This window comes from Bactrocera tryoni, chromosome 1, assembly GCF_016617805.1.
Source record: "Bactrocera tryoni isolate S06 chromosome 1, CSIRO_BtryS06_freeze2, whole genome shotgun sequence".
In the NCBI taxonomy this organism is placed as follows: domain Eukaryota; kingdom Metazoa; phylum Arthropoda; class Insecta; order Diptera; family Tephritidae; genus Bactrocera; species Bactrocera tryoni.
The window spans coordinates 11,757,359-11,781,979 of record NC_052499.1 but is presented as its reverse complement, the minus strand read 5'-3'; the positions used below and the strand labels follow the sequence as shown (position 1 = coordinate 11,781,979).

Below are 24,621 nucleotides of genomic sequence, written 5' to 3'. Positions count from 1 at the left end.
TCATACATTGATCCCCATAACTAAATTGAAGCACAAATTGACCTTCAGCGCTTTTGCGCGCAATATGTAAATGCTTCTGGATGCTATGTTCAGGATTCAGTGGAATTCCGTTGATTGCAGGATTTTCACTGCAAGCGATACGCCAATGTAAAGCAACGGCAACGAAAGGGTGGGTAATAACCAGCCGCATCAGAGGAAAAAAATACAATTGTTGACAACTGCATTACGCAGACTTGATTTTTATGAGTTTTTGACGTCGCCAACGCTTTGTAGCAGCATTTAATAGAATAAAGCTCACAGCAACACAATTCGCTGTGACATAACTCAATCAAGTTGCAAGCGGCCATATGTAAATTCGTTTTTTATGTGCCGGGAGAAGCACAAAAATTAATATTGTTTACTGCACAGACATGCCATACATTCACATACTGCATTCAAACGTAGACATAGTGCTCCACATATATTTACTTTCATTCCACAATAAAGCCCTACATACAAACGCTCAAGTGCACCAAAAGCTCTCAGTGCGTACACGTGTGTGTGTGTATGTTTGTATGTATATGCGCATTTACTTACGGTTTTAATCCAACGATTCCAGCAGAACTTAAATTCCTCCCTGTCTATGTAGCCATCAGCATCGGTATCGAATACTTCGAAAATCTCCTGCAGCCGTTCAGCTGGCACATCGTAAATGTGCCCCTTATCGTTTCGGAATAATGCCCGACAGATGAGTGTAAATTCGGCCAAATTCAGACGGTCATCGCTGTAAGCATAAGCGGAGAAGGATTACCATTAAGTGCATACTTGTAAATATATATAAACATTCTTGCTTTTATACACACGAATTCACACCCAGAGGGAGTCATCGGAGTCTATAAAATACGTATAAATTAACAGCTATCTTTAAGTAATTTTATATGGATTATTGCCTAAAGCGGGGGTGCAATCGTTCAGATCGGATCACTTTAACATATAGCTGTCATATAAACTGAGCGATCAAATTCAGGGCCTTGTATAGACAACTTTTTTATACGGCAAGATATCTTCACGAAATTTGGCATATAGTATTGCCAAAGTTATCGGTAACATTTTCCAAAAAATTGTTCAGATCGGATTGTTTTAACATATAGCTGTCATACAAACTGAACAATCGAAAACAAGTCCTTGTATGGAAAACTTGTTAAAATGGCAAGATACCTTCACAAAATTTGGCACATAGTTTTGCCAAAGTTAACGGTACTATTTTCCAAAAAATTGTTCAGATCGGATTGCTCTAGTATATAGCTGTCACACTACAAACTGAGCGATCAAATTCAGGGCCTTGCATAGACAACTTTTTTATACGGCAAGATATCTTCACGAAATTTGGCACATAGTATTGCCAAAGTTAAAGGTACCATTTTCCAAAAAATTGTTTAGATCAAATCACTATACCATATAGCTGTCATACAAAATAAACGATCGGAACCAAGTGCTTGTAAGGAGGACTTTTTCAGTTGACGAGATATCTACAAGAAATTTGTTTACAGTTTTGAGTATCTATTGCTTGCAAGATATGTAGCTAAAAACCATGCCTACTCTTGAAATTATTATAAATAATAACGGTATCACGAACAACATTTTTTCTTTTGATTACTCAACGAGGACTTGCAAGGCGAAGTTACTCCACCAAAAACATATCCCAATTTGTTTGAGGCTATGCTAAATAACATGTTTCTTAATTATATATGGCATTGCTAGATATATTCCACGCGTTTTAGCTTAAATACATTTAATATTATATCGTTCGCACACCTTCTGATCTGAAGGAAACATGGAAAATCCAAAAGAAAAAAAATTGCGTCAACTTTTAAAGCTTTCATAAATATAAATTTGCACTTCAACTATTGTTGCACTTTTTAATTACTTTTTTGTCGCCATAAAATTTGTCACAGCACATTAAATATAATTTTTATTACAAAAGAACTTAAAACACTCACCCGTCCTTATCGAAAGCGGTGAAGCAAGCATCCATTGCTGAACCGTTTGGATCGTCGATTACAATTGGCGGTGTTGGTGAGTCCATTCTCACGGAAATGTCTGCTTGCAACCAAATTTTATACCGCCAAGAAAGTCGAAAACAAACACAACAATGCACCTGCAAGTAGAAGTAATGCTCAAGTCATGTATTAAGCAACGACAGTATAGCCTTGGTGGTTAAATGCCACTAACACGCCACCCTTGCACTCACATACACACATGCACACATACAGACACACATATGTATGTGTCGTATAAACTCACGTTCGTGTTTAGTTAAAACCTCAAATTGAAGTACAAAACGCTTCCCAGTTAAAAAGCTATAAATCGCCACTTTGTCACCAACACCACTAAATACTAGAAGGCAGCGAGCGTTTCGATGACGTCTGAAGGATATCACTGTATAGCGGAGGAAGTGAAAAATGCTTTATAATATGCTAAACGTGCCAAAAGTCTACCAAAAAATTCACTGTCGATCTGCGGCAGCGCTAGTCAGACGACTAACTGCTAAACGCTTAAGCGGCAGCGTTTTTGTTGTCACCATGCAGCGCGTTTTCACGCTAAATGCTTCAATGATTTATCGAAATAACAAAACGCGCTGCACCTATACGCTCAGGAAGTGCGCTGCCGTGGGTGTGGTCGCCATAGCGATCGGCTGGCTTCTATATGGCCTGCGCATATGTATGGAGCTAAGTACACTTCGCGTATAACTTTCGAGCATTTTCATTCAGCGGTTTTGTGGGACTTCAATGCACCTTACTACCTACACACGCACATATACATATATGAATTTACCGCAATTTTAGCTGTGTTAAGTGGCGCGAAACATGAGCAGCGATGAGCGTGCAAGCTACGCTGAAAGCGTCCGAGGCGTTAGAGGCGTGCGGTAGGCGTATGCGACCGCCTGCCGCATCAAATAAGTAATACGCAAATGATGAATCGTTTGAAAGCATTAAAGCTACTTTTTAACTGCATACATACATACATATGCATATGCTCGCATGTGCAAGTAAATAATGACAACGGAAAATGTTAATGACAAAGTGATTTCAGCAATTTGCACAATGCCCATACATACATACATATATTATCTAATGTTGTTATTATTACTAAGTATTTTTAGATTTAGAGAAATTTACTTTTAAATTTCTTTTTTTCACTACATTTTTGCCTAAAACATAAAGTTTTTTGATTAAAATTTTCTAGAAAATTTTAGATAAGAAAAAAAACACATTTTCATATATTCTAAAACAAATCTTTATCAATAATACAATAAAACAATTTTCTATACACTTCTTATATATACATAAGTCTCGGCTGGGTTGGCTTTTAGTGACTTCAATGAATATCGGGTTTTTGATTTCGGCTCTTTGTTGGAGCGCTATTCACATCCAGATCATATTTATAAGCCCAGACCTCATCACAGATAATGATATGTTTGCTCAATTCCATTCTCAAACATCTCATTTGCGATTTTGGTTTTGTAAAAGATTCAGGTCTTCATACCCGCTTCATACCCAAAACATTAACCCAAATTTGTTGAACCAATCTGTAAGACATTTTGAGATTTTTTTGTCGCTTCGGTTTAAATGGACCAATCCGGGTCAAATTTGATCATATGGTATATCAAAATAAATCTGCAACCTAAAGCCTTTCGTTAAAAAAACGCAAAGAAATTTTAGGTTTCTAAAACCAAAGCAAATATTTTTTTTTGCAAAAATCTCGACGAATTCAATTAGTCTCTTTAGAGTGTATGAGAAGCCTCACTAATACAACACATACCGGCTAACACAACTTACAAAGCTGCTACTTCTAGGCACAATGCAGCTTAGGAACATTGAAGGGATTATTACAGGGCTAATACACTTAAGATCTCACACCAGAAAATGGAAAAAGTAGATTCGGCGGAATGCCGAGCATGCGCTTAGGATGCTGAGTCGCTGGAACATTATATAAGCGAATGTCAAGTCGTCAGCTGTATAAAAAGGGACATATTCCACGGCTCCCAATACTCCAACTTAAGAGACGTTGGGCAGCTGCGATGGAAAATAATCAGGTTTTTTGCAAATCCACGGACTTTTTGGTTAAAGCTTTTAGTGGTTACCACCCAGGAGCACAAAAGACCTAATGATGACCCAAGTGCGGCCGCCAATGCAACTTTCCATACAGCTCAATTCTATTAGTAATAGAATAAATTTATTAGTGTAATACCGAAATATATCGTATTGTGTTAAAAAGGCTTCTTTTATTCGTTAAATCATTTAGTTTCTCGATGGCATTGTCGTTGAAAACATATTTTCACGAACTCACTTCAATTGATTTGGCGTCTATTGAATGATTATGATATCATTCAAGCTCAAATTAAATTTAATTAATATTTCATGTATATGCTTCTAGGAAAGAGTCCTCAATTAATCTGTATAATCTGAAATTTAATGCGAAATTTATTTTGCCAAAAAAAGCTCTCCAATTATTTTCGGAATTGCGGTATCAAATGCTTCACCTAAAACGGTCCGTTGTTTTAGCAATGTGTCAGAGTTCGCTTTTTCGTGGTGAAGAGTGATCCGTCTTCGGAGATTAGTTTTCCTATTTTCTTCAAAAACTACTGCCAAACAAATGTTTGTATTTCACTCAGACTTTACTGATCCCCATTGTTCTAGTGATATGTTTGCGATATGTCCATTTTTTCCAAAAAAAAACAGACTTGCTTGGAAATACTTCGTGTGCCAACAACTTTTCTTGGATGCGGCTCATACGTATAAACCCATGATTCATCATCTGTCACGATGTCAGAGACGTGTTCACATCGTATTTATTTTAACATTTCTCTCGACCAATCGACATGCGCTTGTTTTTAAGCGATTGACAAATGGTTTGGGAGCCAACGTGAACAATTTTTTTCTTACAATAAAATATTCAGGCAATATTGAATGTATGCTGGTTCCACTAAGACCTATAGTTGTCTCACTCTCACGATTGACGATCTTGCCATATCAGTTTGAGCTCAACATCGATAGTTTCCGGAACAGCAACTGAATTTGAACGATCTGCACGAAATTCGTCTTGGATCCTATTGAGTTCACCATACCATCAATAAACACTGGTACTTTATGAAGTTTCATCGCCTTATATTTAAGTGAGTTCACCGACGCACTGTTGCTGAGTTAGTTCACTTCGAAAGTTGTAAAAAATAATCGAGTGAAAATGTTTGCTATTTAATTTCAATCATTTGCCGAGATGAATATTTTAAGTGACTGTAAATAACCCAAATAACGCTCTTATGTCAAAACGTGCTGAGTTTTTATAACACCAAAAATGTCAAATTTCACGATAAAGTTGTGAGTTGCTGGTTTTCAATGCAAGGGCTGCCAAATCCCGAAATATTTTCCAATATAATGCCACGGATTGATTACTTCTGAGCTTTTGCTATTTTCAACTTTACCTGGTACTACCATAATTATATTTTATTAGTAAGAATATTCCGCTTATTTACTATATATGTTCAGGGTTAAAGAATGCATTTTAGGTATATTACCTAAAATATTAATATAAACTGTTAAACAAAAAACCAATTATTTAGCTTTTCACAGTGTGTCGCGATGCATAGCGTTGGATTTCAATAGGCCTTATAATCGTGACACAAAAACTGCACGAATATTGTATTTTGGGCTTCTTTAACCAACCGCCTTGAACGTTCCAAAGAAATTCAATATTGGCAGCCCACTATTTACCCAGGAATAAAGACCTCTTTGAACAATAAAGTAAAATGAAGCAAAGCTGCCAATAATGTGCATGTTAATGACGTCATAGGCATACTGGCATGCAAGAAATATGTGTCGAAAAAATTTTCAATAAAAATGTTGTGAATGTGATGAAATGTCCCACATATTATTCAAACGCCATTCAATGGCTGATACAAGCGTACTTCCACCACAACCGGCCCCAATAGATAGGAGCGTGTAGCAGAAACTAATTATGACCCAGAAAGTGAAGCATAAAGAACACAAGTCAAAAACAATTGCAGGAGAGCTTATGAATACATAAGCATACAGGCACAGGACGTGCGGCACAGGACGTGCGGTATGTATGTATGTAAGGAAGAAAGCTGTATGCTTTTGCGATCGGACGAAAGCCTTTGCTGCCGTATATTGGCAGAGGGAAATATTATGAAACTTGATTGCCAGGTGACTGCAAATATACGTTAAATATAAACGAACGAGAAGCACACATACATTCAACAATGTATGCGTTAGGCTTGCAAATAATAGCTGATTGTTGATTGCTGGTTATTGTTGAAACCAAAAGGCCGGTTGGCATATTCATTTGTGTTCCCATCTCGCACGAGCGCACAATCGAAGTCATAAAATTGTATTTTTCAGTGATTGTGTACATGTGGAACGCACATATCGTTTGAGTGTGTGCCTACTACACGCACACATATATATGTACATACACATACATACACATACATACAAAAACATATACATACATACACATTTGGCGCAATCATTTGTTATTGTGCGTACGTGTGATGCTCTATGGACAATGTCAATGCATGTGTGGTTATAAAAACCAACAACAACAACAATAGCAATAGCAAGGCATAACTCATACGAGTATGTTCCAAATATTCTGTTGCAGGAATGCAGTTGCAGCTGCGTATGGCATATTTTATGCAATACTCCACCAGAGAGATGGATGTGCTTGCTTGTATATGTATGTGCGTGTAAATGTGAGTACGACAAATTGCATTTCCGCTTAGAATTCGATAACCACAGCGCAGTGTTGAATTTCCAATACAATTTTAATATGTTCTATTTAAGATGCGGGGACTTTACATTTAAGCTGTGCTAAATTGCTTATTGGCTTGGTCGATGAGTTACAGCTCGCTTGCTGATTGGTTCAGGCATTTTTAAATTTTGTCCATTTAAACTAAGAGGGCAAGCCGAATCGATGGAAAAAAATTACCTAAATTGGTATAACTTTATTTTATGTTCTTGTATAGTTTGATCACCATTTGTCATTTAAGCCCACTGACAAAAAAAATATCATGTTAGTATCAGAGAGTTATCATATTATAATTAATGTTTTGGGTATTAATCAGGTATGTATATAACATAATAACAACATTATAAATTAACATAATAACAAATAACATCGCCATTTAGCTGCTTAGTAGAGGATTTGACATTCATCAAACGCATCATTGCTGATGACGCGCCATGAGGTCATGAATATGACGATGAAACAGTCCAACAATCTAGCGAATGGCGCTGTAAAAATGAATAAAAGCCGAAAAAACCAAAATTCGTTGAAAACACCGAAGTCGTTGAAGGTTTTTCAGCCGAAGCTTGTAACAAGTGTAAAGAAATTTGATTAAGAGGAGCCTTTTTGGAAGGCGATAATTCAGATTTATATTAAAATAAGTGAAAATGGAATTTTTGATCTGATGATATAGTAATTATATACCATATATAGCACTTTCACGGTCCGAAATGTGTTTAACCCATTCTATTATGTGCTTTTCATTTGAGTGGGGGGCAATAATTTCTCCTAACTCAAATATCCAGCTTTTATTCATCTTTCGCATTACTTGGCTTTTAAGGGAAACACTAGAGTTCGGAGGTGTCGCATAGAAGTACATATTCCGCAAATTCCAAGCCAATTTTGAAATCACTACTGAACTTGCAGCTTCTTTTTCTTTTTTTTCTGAGCTGAAGTCTTTTTCTTATATTTCCTAAAAACATATATTTTTATAGCCACTATGGGAACGTATACATATATCGTTAAGAAAAAGAAGAAGACTTCACTTCGAATCTTAAATTTGATACCCTGAGCAGGATATATTAAGTTTGCCACAAAGTTTTTAACACCAATAAAGAAACTATGGGGACCTTATAAAATGATCATCTTGATGAGCTGTGTCGATTTAACCATGTGCGTACATTCGTCAGTCTGAGATATCCATCTGAAATTTTGCACACGTCCTTTCCTCTCCAAAAAGCTGCTCATTTGTCAAAAACACTGATCTCGGACCACTCTAGCATATAGCTGTCCTACAAACTTGACGAAGGGCAAACAAATGCTTGTATGGAAAACTTTTATATTTCACAAGATATCTTCACGAAATTTAGCAGGGATCATTATTTAAAGTAATAATGCAATCTCCGAAAAAATTGTTCCACTATAGCATATAGCTGTCATACAAACTGAATCATCGGAAACTAGTTCTTGTAAGGAACGTTTTTTATTTTTGAAGGATATTATAGCTGCAACCGAAGATAACGATTTTTAATGTGTTTTTGTAACATAAAAGTATAAACTAATTCCACTATACAAACTTTTAGGCAATTATTCCTGTATTATTCTTGTATATAAAGTAAACTTACTCACATTTCATCTCACTCAATTCAACAGTTATATGTGTCCCTATACATGTACATATATATATTTTACAAAAGACCAAGCGTAGTTATTATAAAATATTTAATCGCATGCAGCTTCAAATTGCTAGATCAGCTAAGCATCATTTACGTGTGCCCACATGTCCGCAGTAGTTCGACCTCCGGGGCGTATGAGTGATATGCCATACATGCGAAACTACCCAATCGCTGTGACCGCTGACTCGGCGTACGCGTTGGGCAATTGTTTGCCTTGCATGCCGCTAGAAATTTTTGGGGCAGTGCTGCGCCAACAATACCCACTGATCCCAACAGCAGCGCACAAAACAACAAAAAAGCAATTGCCATTGCACACTGACAGAAGGTATTTGTGCAAGCGGAATTTATGTTGCAGCAGACAAAAGCTTTAATTGCTTTCTTATTTATTGGTGTGTGCGTAGAGCGAATACCGAAATTTGCAAACGCATGGACTTGCTCGCACTTTATTATGCAGTGCTGCTGTCCGGCAGCATAGGACAGCCAACCAGCTATTCGTTGAATGCCTATGAGTACGCGCGTGTATGTTTGTGAGTGCGTATGTGTATGTGTGCCTTGTTGCCGCTTGCGCTTGCTGGCAATTGTAATTGCTTGCTGGGAATTATTGAAAATGCAAATTTGTTTTCATACAATTTTGCCTTGAAAGCCATACTATTTTTTCGTCTTCTTTTGTAATTTGCTGCGCAAAGGTCACACATTGCAGAGGTTGTCGGCTGTCGACTGTCGGTTGCAGTTTTGCAGTGGCAAACTTTAAGTTGACTATTGTTTGCTTGATTTTATCTTTATGACTTCTAACCGAAATCGAAATGTATGGGCGCGCTGTGACTTGAAGTTTAACCAAATTTTGTTGGCATGCAACGTAATGTAAATGTTTAATGTGGGTTTTATTTTTAAATGCCTGTCCTAGGGTTTGCTGTGAGCTTTAAGGGGTTACGTAGGTGGGTTTCATGGCTTCGAAAATCGATTTTTTTTATTGTCTTATTCAGCTCATTATCATCTTTGGAATCTTTTGTTTAATGCTCAAGTTGATCCGATTTTTCGTTCAACCTTCCTCAGGGTTGTATAATGGATTTGGAACCCACTATGTATAAAACGCCCCCAATGAAAACGGAACAACGGCCTCGGCTGAGAGACCCCCTTTTGGTAACGACCATGGCAAACGCATTAAGAATTACGATTTAAGGGCTTGCGCCTGGTATGTCCGGTCCCTTAATTGGTAAGGTGCCGCTGCCCAGCTGGTTGATGTCGGCGTAAAAGTAAAGGCTGACATCACCGCCGCGGGACAAGAACTGAAACAAGTACGCCCCGACGGAAGAGAAGGACGATGCGACCAAAGATGTCTTCTATGAGTGCTTGGAGCGCACCTATGAGACCTGCCCAATTCAGCCTCCATTCCCAAATGATTATCTGCATTACTAGATTCCAGCATAGACAAATTCATCAAGCTAACTGGCTGTCTCCGGATCGAAAAGCCACCAACCAGATTTATCATATTGTGATAGATGGAAGACACGTTTCTAGTGTTTTACACGTGTGTTAGCTCTGAGGTCCGAACATCGACTCGGAGGATTATCTTGTTGCAGTCAAAATACGCACCTGCCACTGTGCGGCAAAAAACGCACGTCAACAAACACAAGGAAGTTTCAACGTCGGGAAACTGCGATCACAACAGACAGCTGAACAAAATGCGTGAGTACGAAGAGCTAGATAACCAGGCCGACAGGGGTTATGCTCAAAAATTTTACGAAAAGTTGTTCATACTCTTGTAGAACCCCAAGAGGTGATCTAGTGACTAATGCCCAGAGCATACTAAAATTATAGAGGGAATACTTCTCCAGCCTGCTGAGTGATATAACACCAAGAGATAGCGAACTCGATTCCCCAATCGATGACGATGGAGCGAACGTTCCATTGCCCGAACATGAAGAAGTTCGAATATCGATTTGGCAACCGCCTATATCTGAAATCAACTATACCTATGACACATAGTTACAGTTCTTTCAAAAAACTTTCAAAATAGGCTCCTTCTGCGTCGATGCAGTGCAAGCGCCAGCGCAATTTCTATGCATTGAAGGAGTTACGGAAGACATTCTCTGGAATAGCCTAGAGAACCAAGGTGCATGCTGCTTGGATCCCCTCTGTCGTCTCAAAATACCTGTCTTTCATCGGCCTTTTCAGTCAAGGAAACACATCTGGGCTGTAGGGCGGCTGCGGAAGCGTTGGCATACCGGCCTTGGTTAGGTAGCTGTTCATAAGAACAGCGGTGTGAGCCGGGGCGTTGTTGTGGTGCAACTTTTAATCGGATGCGATGTCTTGTCGGACCCGATTGACGCTTCGCTTGAGTCTCTTGACGACTCCCACGTAGAAGTTGGCGTTGACGGTTTGTCCAAGCGGAACAAATGCATGGTGAACGATGCCTTTGCTGTCAAAAAAGACAATAAGCATCGTTTTCACTTTGGATTTGCTCATTCTTCCAGTCTTCACCAGCCACCTCTTCCCGGCCCTCCAAAAAGGCCTGGTGCCACCGAAACACACCACTTCTTGCTAAAACAACATCTGGGTAAGCCTACTTGATCATATTAAACTTCTCTGTCGCAGATTTACCTAATTTGACACAGAATTTAATCGCGTACCTCTGCTCTAACGAACGCTGCACTTTCAGCTTGCACCACTCACAAAAACACGTCGCGCGAAAATGTTTGTTCTGACTCTCTAGGTGCTCGGGGCAACTCACCATCCGTTCGTTCGTTAGCTAGGAACGCCCTCTACCTAATCCAGTCGGTGCGCGCAGAAAATCAGTCCAATTACTTTCCGAACAATCCCTCTATGCATAGAGTTAATCTTACAATATGCGGTGCTTAATACTAAACAGCGTTACTTCTGCGGTACTTTTCGATTTTCGTTAGCCAAAATACGTCATCACTTTTATTTCGAATTTTCTATGCACATTTACATAGAAGAAAAGTCACTTTGCGTGCTCCACAATTTACTTGGGAAGCTAATTTATCATTTTGTTTTAGTTTGCCTCACCTTTAGGCCGATTTATGTATATAAATATGTACGAGTATATGTGAAAGGCAGATTTATTGGGAAACGGGAAGTGACGAAATCGTTGTGGTTAAGCGCTAAAGCACAGTAGCGTGTAGTAAAATGGTATAACACGTATGTTTAAGAGTCAAAGTAGAAATGGTATAGTAAAATATTCTAAATTTTTTCAATAATTTCAGTGTTTTAAATTAATTTATATAATTTTCAAACAAACTTCTTGGCGAGCCTTGGGCTACAAATAGTCTATTTGAAATTGATTTGCAACAAGAAGGGGCGCTAGAGTATTCGCTGGGCAAAAAAAAAATTAAAAATTTAAGTTTTTGTTTAAAAATCATTTTTTTTTTTTAATATAATTCAACCTCTGTTTTCTTGTTAGACCTTGAATATTACTATCTATTATTAGACTAGCTTAACATATGAGAGCAATTTGAAATCTAATACTCAACAATAATTTCACTAATTATACGCCCCATACGGTTCTCACCTTAAATACTTGTGGTTCCTGTGTGATTAGTTAAAAATATATAATTCAAATGTTTTTGTGTGTGTATGTTCGCAGAACTTTTACTAGCTTGTCCACTTGCAGGCTAACGTGGGAGTTTATGTGTGTGTGTGTGACGAGAGACAAATCAATGGCTCCGTTTTCTTTTGCATTTTACTGCAACACACATTGCGACAGTATTTCATTCCAAAAATAGTACCGCTATACTCGTACTTTGTGAACATTTCTTCTACGTGTATGTATGTGTGGTTTTTACTCTCTCCCATTTAGCTTCGCTTCGGCTTTATGAATGGTTGAATAATTGCATTACATTATTTTAGCAATTCAGTTAAGTAAACCGTCTGCTAACACGATTTCATGTAATAATCTGAATAAATTTGCGAAGAATTTCGCGTAGGAAGATACTTACAAACATACATGCTAGACATAGAGAGTAATAAACATGGCTGCATTTGCCCATGCTTATGGCGAATAAATTGGAAAACTTTGCTATTATCGCATATGAGAAATGACTCAAAAATCTGAGTTTCGAAATATTTCGTGCCATTGGCATGACATGACCAAAGCATTTGGAAAGTGTTTCTGTATGATATAAGGATCGTGACGACATCCGGTACCGGCTAGAATTAGCTGTAGCTAACAATTTTCGTATATATTAGGGTGGGCCAAAAACAAAAAGTTGTTTTTTTTTCTTATATAACTTGAAAATATCCTTCGAAATTACAACAAAAAAAAACAAATCTAGTAAACTTTGAGCTAGATTTTGTATTTATATTTTCAAAATTTAGCCTTCAAAAATATGTCTGCAAGAGCATTTTTCTAAATTCATGTTAACGAAACTGTCTTTTTCAATATGAATCCGGGTGACCTTCTGTCTGTCCATTCGTCCGTACAAGCAGTAGTAAAAAATTGGGATATCTCGATGAACTTGGTATGTGAGTTCCTTAGAAAAAAAATTAAGAGTTCGTAGATGGTGGTAATCGGACCACTGCCACGCCCACAAAACGCAATTAACCTAAAACCTACAAAGTGTCATAACTAAGCACTAAATTAAGATATAGAACTATAATTTGATACAAAGGGTCTCAGAGCAAGGCACGCCTGTGGGCAAACAATTTTGAAAAGCTGCCCTCTAATAAGACTAATCTCTTAAGCCAACCTAATATCTCTTAAACCAACCTAATTCTTTGCACGAATTATGCCTTTAGAATATGCCACCATATGGCCAAAAATTGTACAAATTAAACAAAAACTGTTCAAGCGCCTGGGTACCGAATATATGGACCCCAGTACCTATAGTTAGTTGTTCTTGATTTTTTACCGAAAATATTGATCAACATGTCAGATTTATAAATGAAATTCACAAAGAATCCCTTCGCGATAGTAGATAGTAGTGATGATAGTGTTCTACAAATGAGTTGAATCAGGTCAATACTCTGCTGAGCCCTCATATATCTAATATATAGATTTTACAACTTCCGTGTTCTTGATACCGCATACTGTATCCGCCAATATGCATGTGAGTTAACTCAATGAAAATGAGAGAGCATATTTTATCTTAAAAGTGCATCTTTGCGCCTAAAATGGATAAAATTGGGCGAAAGATTGACCTAGCTCCCATATATGTAACTAATATCAGGATTTTCGAACATCCGGCCAACTTTACTCCAAATGATTGGTAATTGTATGAGAAGACTTTATGAAACCCAGGGAACATTTTTTAGTATGTGGTATTGGCAAAAATAGATAAATAGATCGATACGAAAAGTCGAAAGTAGAATTTACCGGTCTTTGATCTTTGGAAGTTACAAGAGTATAAAATGTTCGGTTAAACTCAAACTTAATTCTTCCTTACTTGTTTTTAACTCGAAAGATTCAAAAAATGTTGTACAAAAATTAGCATTTAATGAGAAGTCTTGGCCGATATGAATATTTTAAGTTACTGTAAACAGCACAGGTATCGTATGTCAAAATGTTCTGAGTATGTATAACATCAAAAATGTCAAACTTTACGATAAAGTAGTGTGATCTTTTATAGGGTTGCCAAGTCCCAAAATATAAAAGGCAATCTACATATTAATCCTAAATATGACCAATTGAGTAAAAAGTAATAAGACCATATCGTCACCTAAAATGTAAAATAACGTTATAATAGAATCCAATATTGAAACAAATTTTGAGTTTTGGTTATAAAATGGTTATATATTGGTTATTATAACTGTCAGCGATTTTCTTTTATTTTTTTTCTTTTTTGTTGATACGTTGTTTAACATTTTTGGTGACAATATGTTAAAAAGTTGAAAAGTTAAGGAAAAAGCCTATAATTCTAACCCCAATTTCTGTCATACTTGCTTGGTTCATTTATATGGAAGTGCAACTTCAAAAACTCTACTACTTATGAACCAATATTTAACGCGTAATTATAGGCAACTTTAAAGATGGCGTACCTTTTTTGCCGAAAAGCACCAATTTTTTCTTCCTACTTTCACGCCTATAAGCACATATGATAATTCTTACAATATTTCTCGATTTGGCCCTTTATTTAGTATAATCTAACAGAAGTCAAATCATCCCCATAATCATGCTTATATAGTAGCTACATGCTCTAGCCACGACTACCAGATGTAAAGACCAAAATTGCAGAATCGGCAATATTTAGAGCTGCTGGTAAGTTAACAAAAGAGTTCTTGTTTGCATACATACAAGCAAGGTACATTTTTAAATTGCCTACACGTTCAGAAATAAAACTAAACGGAATTCTGATATTGACTCCCACTTCCATAATTCTGGCTTACACTCCATTAATTAAAGCCTAAAAATATTTTAATGAATATGGTTAAGTAAATATCTTAGTCATGAGTCCCACTTGATTAAAAATGTAAAAAAAAAAAACATAACAACAACTATTCAACGATTTTCCAAAAACCACGATAGAAAAATCATTTAATTGTCCACTGCTTTTGTCAAACTAACAACAACGGCGACGTATGACACCCCACATTCAGCTAACCCCAAACCACTATCACTCACTTAATGCTAATTGCAGATGTTGCAAATTAATTTGCGGTCAACCCTTGTGTAACCTCAGCGCACAACTTTGCATAACCTCAACGATTCACCGTTATAATGACATTCTCAGACGCCCACACAATTTGGCCAAGGCACCTGTCTAGGCACGACTATGCTCCTATATACGCAGGGGTGCATACCACCATTCATTCATCCATCAATCACAAATCAACAATTTCATAGTTGCAAATGACATGCATGACTAAATCGTTTGGGGCGAATACGTACGAATAATGTGCGATTCTGTGAGAAAATTGCCAACGCAAATGCTACAGTATACTAAATAACTTTGCTATGAATTTATTGTTGTAGATATGTATATATGTATGTATGTATGTATGTAATTGGCACAATTAAAGACGGCTTCATGTGAGTATTTGGAATTTGCCACAAAAAAAGGTGTGAAATGAACAAAGATCAGTAAATGGATGTAATTTAATGCGTATAGAAATTACTAGGACGTACAACGCGCACTATCTTATCGGGTTGTCGAAAAAGTATTTTCGTATTTTGTCAATAGCTGTCATTTCAGTCGTATATCTCCAATGCTACCAATCACATTGTGTCATACCATATAGTGTTGGAAAAGTGAGATTATAAGCTTCATTTAGCCAAAAACAATTAATTTCGGGGAAGTTGAAAAAAAGTTACAGTTGTTCAAAAATGAACGAAAATAATGAAGAAATTCGCTATATTTTGAAATTTTTGTATAAAAAGGGAAGAATGCCACGCAAGCCACAAAGGATATTTGTGAAGTTTACGGAGACAAAAGTTCGTATCAGTTCGTGTAGCACAACAATGGTTCGCTCGCTTCCGTTCTGGGAATTTCGATCTGAAAGATGCACCTCGCTCTAGACGACCTATCGTTGACAAAGTCGATGAAATTATAGAAAATATAGACCAGGACCATCACACAAGCAGCTATGACATCGCTAAGGAACTTAGCATTCATCATCAATTGGCTTTGAACCATTTAAAAAAGGCTGACTACAAAAAGAAGCTCGATGTTTGGGTACCACATGAATTGTCTGTGAAAAATTTAATGAACCGAATTAACATCTGCGATTCTTTGCTGAAACGAAATGAATTCGAATCATTTCTGAAGCGAATGGTAACAGGAGACGAAAAGTAGATCAAATACGATAATAATATGCGAAAAAGGTCATGGCCCAAGCGTGGTGAAGCTCAACAAATGGTCGCAAGGTAAGGATTGACGCCTCGAAAGGTTATGCTGAGTGTTTGGTGGGATTGGAAAGGAATCATCCACTATGAGCTGTTCCAGCCTGGTCGAAAGATTGATTCTACATTTTACTGTCAGCAACTGATTTCAATCTCATCAATCAATTGAAAAAAAACGGCCAGAACTGTTCAACAGAAAGGACTACGTCTTCCATTAAGACAACGCTAGACCACACACATCTTTGATGACTCGGCAAAAACTGGTAGAGCTTGGCTGGGAAGTTTTGATGCATCCACCATATAGCCCTGAGCTTGCAACATCAGACTACCATTTGTTGCGATCAATGCAGAACTCCCTTAATGGAGTAAAGTTGGCTTCAAGAGCCTGTGAAAATTACTTACGCAGTTTTGCGCCGATAAATCACAAAAGTTTTACACTGACATTATTTCATTGCCTCTAGCAGAAAAATGGCAAAAAGTCTGCGACCAAAATGGTACATATTTGGTTCATTAATGTTCTTTTTAAATATAAAAAAAGAAGTTGAAGTTTGATTAGAAATACGAAAGACTTTTTCGACTACCCAATATGTACTCTATTGGGTAATTACCATGTCTCTCTGTCTGTATATACGCAAACTAATAGCTCAGTTTTTGAGATATCGATCTGGAAATTTGCACACGTCGTTTTCTTTCCAAGACTTGCCCATTTGTCGGAATCGCCGATATCGGACTACTACGGCATAAAGCTGTCATACAAATTCAACGATCGGAATGAAGTTCTCTATGGCAAACTTTTTCGTTTGACAAGATATCGCCAAGAAATTTGGTATGGACTATTATTCAAGGCCACGGTTCAATCTGCCAACAAGTTATTCCATTCGAACCACCATACCATATAGATGCCATACACACCGAAAGATCGGAATCTAGTTCTTGTATGGAAGCTTAATAATTTTTTGAGTTCTTTCCTCTTCTTCATTCAAACTAACCGTTAACAAGTAAGGAAGGGCTAAGTTCATGTATATCCAAACATTTTATATCCTTGCATCTTGCTAGGATTAAAGCCAGAGAAACAACTAGAGGTACATAAGGTTTGTAGTTCTAAGAGGTCTAAGGCGAGTTTTCAACCAATTTTATTTTTTCTAAGCATAAAAATGCACCGTTATTAGATAAATACGCTCCCTTACCGACAATTAAATTAGCTTTTTCAATATGCCGAGATTCGTCAACAACAACTTCAACGAGATTGCGTACAAGCGTTTTAAGCGAAACTTTTTAAATGCAAATGCTTTTTGCACCTTCCACGAGGCCCGGCAAGTCAACTTTGAATGAGCAAATGTAAAAAGTTCGGTAACATGTGGTACCAAAGCACGCATGCTGATTTGCCACGTTTCGGTATATATGACAATGGGACCCAACCGCAGATAACGCCGGTGCATAACACATGCTCCCGCGACACTGAGGCGGCAACTTCATACGGTTTTTGTTCTTCCCAAAGGGTTTTTGCTCGGCCAACGCATTGTGCGCCAAATACCGGCCGTAAAAAAGGCATACAAGTATGCCATAACACACACACGCACACACCTGACTGTTTTTTACTTTACCTGTGTCATAAAAGTGGCTAACACACACATATGCGTTTCTAACAATGTTAACAACAGCCTCAAAGCCAGTTTAGCAACAACACAGGTGTGTGCGTATGTGTATTTGCGTTAGAGTCAGCATTCGGAGGATTGCCAAAAAAAGCACACACACGAATTCAAGTCAATATGTCAAAAAGACGAAATTGCAAAATTGCCAAGGAACTGGTTATGTTTGTAGACCAAAGCCGTAGAGAAGATATGTGTGTGTGTGTGTGTAAACGTTTGGAACTCAATGTAGGACACACGCTTAGCTGAAAGGTATTCACAGCAAATGCGGTTGGTGTGTCAGCTAGACCTTCTTGTCTGAATACCACTTCACTTTCCACCAGTTTTGAAAATTGAGGTTTGTGGAAAAATAGTGCGCAGAAGTTCGATATTTTCAAAAAAAAAAATATGAATTATGAAAATAAAAAATGTATTAATTAATAAGTAAGAAAGTACGGGCACACTTGCAGAAGTCCAGACGCTGAACCCAGTTTTCGACGGTTTTCAAGCATAAATCGGTCGATACTCCGAACTCACGTTCGATATTCGTACGAAGACTTGTTCGCATAGGCCATAGACTTGACGTAGCACCACAGCAAATAGTCTAACGGTGTCAAATCGCACGACCAAGGCGGCCAATTCACCGAGCCATTACACGTTCATCAAACTTGGTTTTCAATAAGTCGATTGGGACATTTGCTGTGTGGCTTGTGGCGCCCTCCTGTTGAAACCACATATTGTCTAAGTTCATATCATCTAATTCGGCCTAAAAATATTCGTTTATCATTGAGCGGTAGCGACTCCCATTCACAGTAACGTGCCGGTCTTGATCATCACGGAAGAAATACGTACCCAATGACGCCGCCGACCCATAAACCGCACCAAACCGTAATTTTTTCGAGATGCAATGCTGACTCATGGAGTACTTGCAGTTTGGGCCTGACCAATAAGGCATCTTTTGCTTATTGACAAAGCCATTCAGCCAGAAATGAGCCTCATCGCTGAAGATGATTTTTCGATGAAAATCAAGTTCATTTTCAATTAATATATGACGATATTGGTGATCAAGCGGCTTCAGATCTTGCGTCAATTTGATCTTGTTAGGATGTAGGTCAAGATCTTTTCGCAAGATTCGCCAAAACGACATCGCAGAGATGCCCAACGCTTTAGAACGACGTGTGATAGACTGATTCGGGTCTTCCTCAATTGATGCGCTAGTGGCAGCAATATTCTCGACACTATAGTCACTTCTTTGTCACACTGACTCGGAAACATTTTGTACTGTGCTTGTGGATTCAAATTTTTCCAATAGACGCTCAATTGTTGGTCTGACAGGACGATTATGACGAAAACAAACTGGACGTAGCGCTCTTAAAGTTGAGGCCACTGACCCCAAATTTCAGTAGTAAATTTTAATAACTTCGACTCGTTGTTAGATCGTATGTTTTTCCATCATGAAATGGCAAACCTTACTGGGGAGAAATATCAAAAGAGCAGCGTTCTTTTGAAAACACCCTCTATTAGGTATATGAAGGCTAAAGAAAATATTGATGCTTTTTGAACAAAGTTGTATCCCGCTATATTCATTGGTACTTCATTTGCATTTTCGAAAGTGAAAGAATCAGATAGATTTAATCTTATTATTATTAAGTTATAAAGGACGTAGGCGTGATTATAGTCCGGCTCGAATAAAGACATCCCAGATGTAAAATTTAACGCCCCTGGAGAATTTATTTATAGAATTTTCTTGCTTTTTACAGCGCAGAAAACTGGACGATGACGAAATGAGAAAACACTTAAAACATTCGAGAGAACTGCTCTTCACAAGCTCTTTGGAACCGTTCGCGTGAGCGTTGAATATCGAGAATATGGAACCACGAACTATATGAGTTCTACGTGGAACTAAGTATAAGCGCAAAACACTTCAATGAATATGCTGGTAAGCTCACATTTTCAACTGGAAGATGATGCTCTCGCGCAAATTTCCTTCGACTCGAGACCAACGAATAGACAACGGAAGCAAGGGCGCCCACAGATCCAATGGAAGGACCAAATACATAACGATCTGTCTGCACTTGAGATGTATAAATAACGTGATCCCGCAAGAATAGCGTCAACTGGCGAAGTTGTGTGTTGTCGGCTCAGACCGACCAACATTTGTGGCAAAGAAGAAGAAGAAAAAGATTAAATAAAATGCCTTCTTCTAAAAAACTCACTTGAAAGAGGGTGTAACCCCTTAATTGGGAATAAAACGTCAAAGAATCGTAAAAGTCTCTCTATAATATAAATAAAAATCTTGGGAAAAATATAAATACTATAAATACAAGAACTCACTCACATGCCAGCATAGAAGATGGCCAATCCATGAAAAACTACGCTCCTCAATGGAGCCACAGCTGCCAAATTGCTTTAGATTTAACTTAATTTATCTCTGTGTCTGGTATGTATGCATGCATGTATGTATGCGCGCAGTGAAGAGGAATGAAGTGAAAAAATTGTGCGAATTGGTGAGAAAAACAAGGCGAAAATTCGAAGGCAGTAAAATTGTTTTGGCAACTTATCAAGGTAATAAAATTCCGTAAATGGTTACAAGATTGATTTGGCAATGTGTATATTTTACTATGCACATACATACATACATACGTACGTACATACAGCATAAGTACGCATGGTGGTATTGCTATTGAACGCAGCCCGCAGGCATTAAATCTTGAACAGGTGTAAACAATTGCTCGCAACAGCCATTAAATGGCCACTCCAGCTGCTTGGACAACTGCTGCCATAATAAAACACTATTCGCTGGTAGCAGGAGAAGCTCCTTCCGATATTTTTTATGCACTTCACAATTTTTATTAACAAGAGTGCATAGCATATGTAATATTATGTTCCCATATATGCATGTAACTGGTGATCCTGGTAGAGGTACTTTTTTCAATGGCCTTTTTTTGACAGATCACGCGTGACTCGTGGCAAGTTGTCATATTATTTTTGTTCAGTATTTTTCGGCAATTCATCATGAAAACACTTACGCTTAAACAACGTTTACAAATCATTCAAATTTATTACAAAAAATGGTCTTTAAAAATGTGTTTCACGCAACGTATGGTCAACAAAATCGACCTACAGAGCGTACTATTCGCAACACCATCATCCATCTTGAGACCCAGCATTCATGATTGGATAATGTTCGACCGTATAGACCACATCCAGCACGCAGTGATGAAAATATAGAGAATGTACACGGCCGTGTAAAGCCGAATCAGCGCCGTTCACAGCAACTTAGACTGACGTATGGACCGACCGACTCGCTGCAATTTACGTCGAGATCTTAAATTGAAAACGTACAAAATACAGCTTGTGCAAGAACTAAAGCCACTCGACCTTTCCATGACATCGCTTTGCTCTTTGGACTCTTGAAAAGCTACAAGAATGTCCGACGTGTTCGAACCAAATTTTATTCAACAATGAGGTCCATTTTTGGGTAAATGGATTTGTAAGCAAGCAAAATTGCCGCATTTGGGAAGAAGAGCAAACTTAGAGATTTAAGAGCTGCCATTTTATCCAGAAAAAGTAACGGTTTGATGTGGTTTGTGGACAGATGGAATCATCAGTTCATATTTCTTCAAAAATGATGCCTGTGAGAACGTAACCGTCAATGGCGACCGTTATCGCCATAATAATCGACTATTTGATGCCTGAAATTGAAGCTCGTGATCTCGATGTCGATGTTTCAGCAATACGGTTCAATTTCTCTCACATTGAATCAGATAATTCCACGTTTTGGGCCGATCGATTGGGCACCAAGGTACCGTGTGACTTCACATCGTTAAAATTTTTCCTGTGAGGATATGTAAAGTTTAAAGTCTAAGACAATTCCGCTTCACTTCAGGCCTTCGAGTAAAACAGCACGCGTGTCATTCGCTAGTTACCAGTCGGAAATGCTGGAACGAGTCATTGAAAATTTGACTCAACGGATGAACCATCTGAGACGTAGCTGCGGCCAACATTTGAAAGAGATAATTTCCAATAATAATTGCCAAAAAATGTTCTCGAAATTAATCACCCTTTACTATACATTAATAATTAAATATCATGATGACAAATATTTCGATATTGCAGGCTTACGTCAAAAAAGGCGAAATTGCTTTTTTACTTATGACGTAAGTTCTAGAAAAAATTTGACAGCTTGCGATTAGATAAGCATCAACTCAAGTTTCTGTGACGAATAGTCTATTTTCAAACAAGATTGAAAACATTTCAGAAATTAGTCGCCAATGTTTTAAGCTATCTTATATAGTTTACCAAGGAATTAAAAAGTTTTATTATTGAGTTAGCGAAAAAGCTACAAAAGATCGCTCATGTGTCACCGAAACCAGCAAAAACACCCACGGACGCAAAACATGTTATTCCAAGGGTTCAACGTGCTCACCATCCAGTTGCTGTAATGGTTTGATGGGGCGTCTCCTGTGAAGGCATTACACCTCTTCTTCTTTGTGAAAAAATGGTTAAAACTGGGCCAAAAGTATACCAAAAGTGTCCCAGAAAAATGTGTTAGGAGGCGTGATAATGCAGTTGGGGCTTTTAGCAAGGTTTTGTTCCAGCACACAAGGTAAAAACTACCCAACTGTGGCTTAAAAGCTATATTCCTGGTTTCATAACTGCACATGATGATGATGGTTGGAAATTCAGACTTGTATCCATTCGATAACAATTAGGGGCTAGAGTTGGTCTGTCGAATACCCCACAGAAAGTTGAAGAGTCTCAAAAAATATATGGTTTGAGCAGCGTTGACAATATCCATACAAAAACTGTGTCTGTTGATCAATGGCCGAATGGCTTGTGGGCTTTTGTGAAAGCAAAAGGTGACCATTTTGAATAAGATTTTGTACATCCCTTATTAAATATATGCATTAATAAATAAAATTAACTTTATCAAAAAACGTATTATGGTATTTTTATAATGAATTGAACTTGTAACAGAACTTATGGCAGCACTAAGTATACGGTCTTCGACATTTCGGTGTGTGACAGTCGGCTTTGTTGATCGAGTTGTATCACGACCACTCAGTCGTGGCTCGAGATTGAAATTTCTACTGAAGTAAGTTTTTATAGTTATAGAAAGCGACCTAAAAAGTTTTTTAAAGTAACCAACTAACTTTAACATGCGGCTGAAGATATGTTTTAATTTCAAAAATAGTAAAAATGAATTTTATTACTTTAAGGTAATAAATTCGTTAATTTTTATATGTAATTAATTTTTTTTCTAGTACTGTATTATTATATTTGAAAGTGGAAAATATTCATATTTGCTTTTAAACCAGCGCCTTGCTTCTGAAATTAAAGCAGAGCGCCATCTATGTGACATTAGCGCATGAAAGTCTACGAGCGACATCTGTTTATTCAACAATAAAGTTGTAGAAAATAAGTGTTGCATTTCCAGCGTGCAAAATATGAATATTTCCATTTTACACTGAAATCAAAACTATAATAAATAATTTGTGTCATCTCAAGGAAAGTATCAACTTTTCTTGAAGTTGTATTAAAAATAAGAAAGCTTCTGCTCTGTATATTTACATATGATATTAGAGCTATTGCAAACCACAAGCCGCAAAATATCAAATTTACACCACTATTTTCAATGTAAACAAGCTCACACAGTCTTTCCGTTGTAAACTATCGTTGTCATGCCAACGCCGTAGCACATATGTGCTTGCGGAAATACATACATATGTATATTTGCAACCAAACTCACAGTATACACACATACACCAACAAGTTCTTATCATTCTCAGCAAGAATGCCTGCTCATGCTCCGAGAATGTCGCAAGTCTCTCTGTATTTGACTTCATAGAACCGGCAAAATAACTATGACGTTTAGTTAAACACTATATACAACAACAACAATGATTGGAAGCAAATGACATGATTAGCACATACTTGAAGTCAAGTGCGTGTGTTCCATCACTCAGAAAGACCCCATAACCCATTTAATATCTGCAACGTGCTCACTCACCTTGGCTATTGATTTATTCCTAAGGCAATTTGTTTACATCCAACAACAAATACAAGTGCTTATTCATTTCACAACGATTTATACTGTGACGCAAACACTATCTAATCATTGGCACACTGCCTTTTAATTATTCGCATTTATTATTAATATTTTTTTTTTACTTTTTGACCCGCACACTTTAAACACTTAGAATAATAGAATACTTTAATTAAGTTTTTATGCACGACTCCACCGATGCACAGTCATTCTGCCGCGCGCGTGCAAATACATTACCAATAAACGAAAATAAAATTCCCATTTATGAGTGTGAGCGTATTTGAAAGCACTTTGCTCCGGCGATTTTCTGCCAATACCGGCAGCTTTGGGTGGCCGCTTGCTACTAATGTGTAACGTTGGCGCAAAGTTGGAGCGAGCAGCTGTTGCTGTCAGGGTAACCAAAGTGCGCACGAAAGCAGATTTTTAATGTATTTAATTTTTCTTTCAAATTTTCTTTCAATTTTTATTTAAATTTTTGTTCTACATTGTTAAAACTTTCAAAAAAAAAGTATAAATTTGTTTTAATAATTTAATTTTATATTTTCTAGAAAGAAGTAATATATTTATAGCACGTATTTATGGAAATTATTTTTAAAAATATTATTTTTCAAAATACATGAGATGGGCAAGGTCTACACACCCCAAAATTGTGGCTGGTAAAATGGCAAGTCACGGTAATGGTTTGCCAAA

General features: G+C 37.4%; 1 protein-coding gene across 2 annotated transcripts in view; it reads right to left on the bottom strand.

The window, feature by feature from the left end:
- Window positions 1-24,261, bottom strand: part of LOC120782283 (nicotinamidase) — a 35,814-nt gene extending 11,553 nt beyond the window's left edge. Inside the window, exons 1-3 of one of the 2 annotated variants that reach the window (XM_040114486.1) lie at window positions 23,896-24,261; window positions 1,980-2,137; window positions 577-763 (exon numbers count right to left, since the gene is read on the bottom strand). In XM_040114486.1, the coding sequence (XP_039970420.1) occupies window positions 577-763; window positions 1,980-2,065 (273 nt within the window). In that variant the 5' untranslated portion in view covers window positions 2,066-2,137; window positions 23,896-24,261. Of the gene's footprint in view, window positions 1-576; window positions 764-1,979; window positions 2,138-2,283; window positions 2,591-23,895 lie in introns of those variants that run through there. The other variant, XM_040114485.1, reaches the window with a different exon arrangement.
- Between the last annotated feature and the right edge of the window lie 360 nt (window positions 24,262-24,621).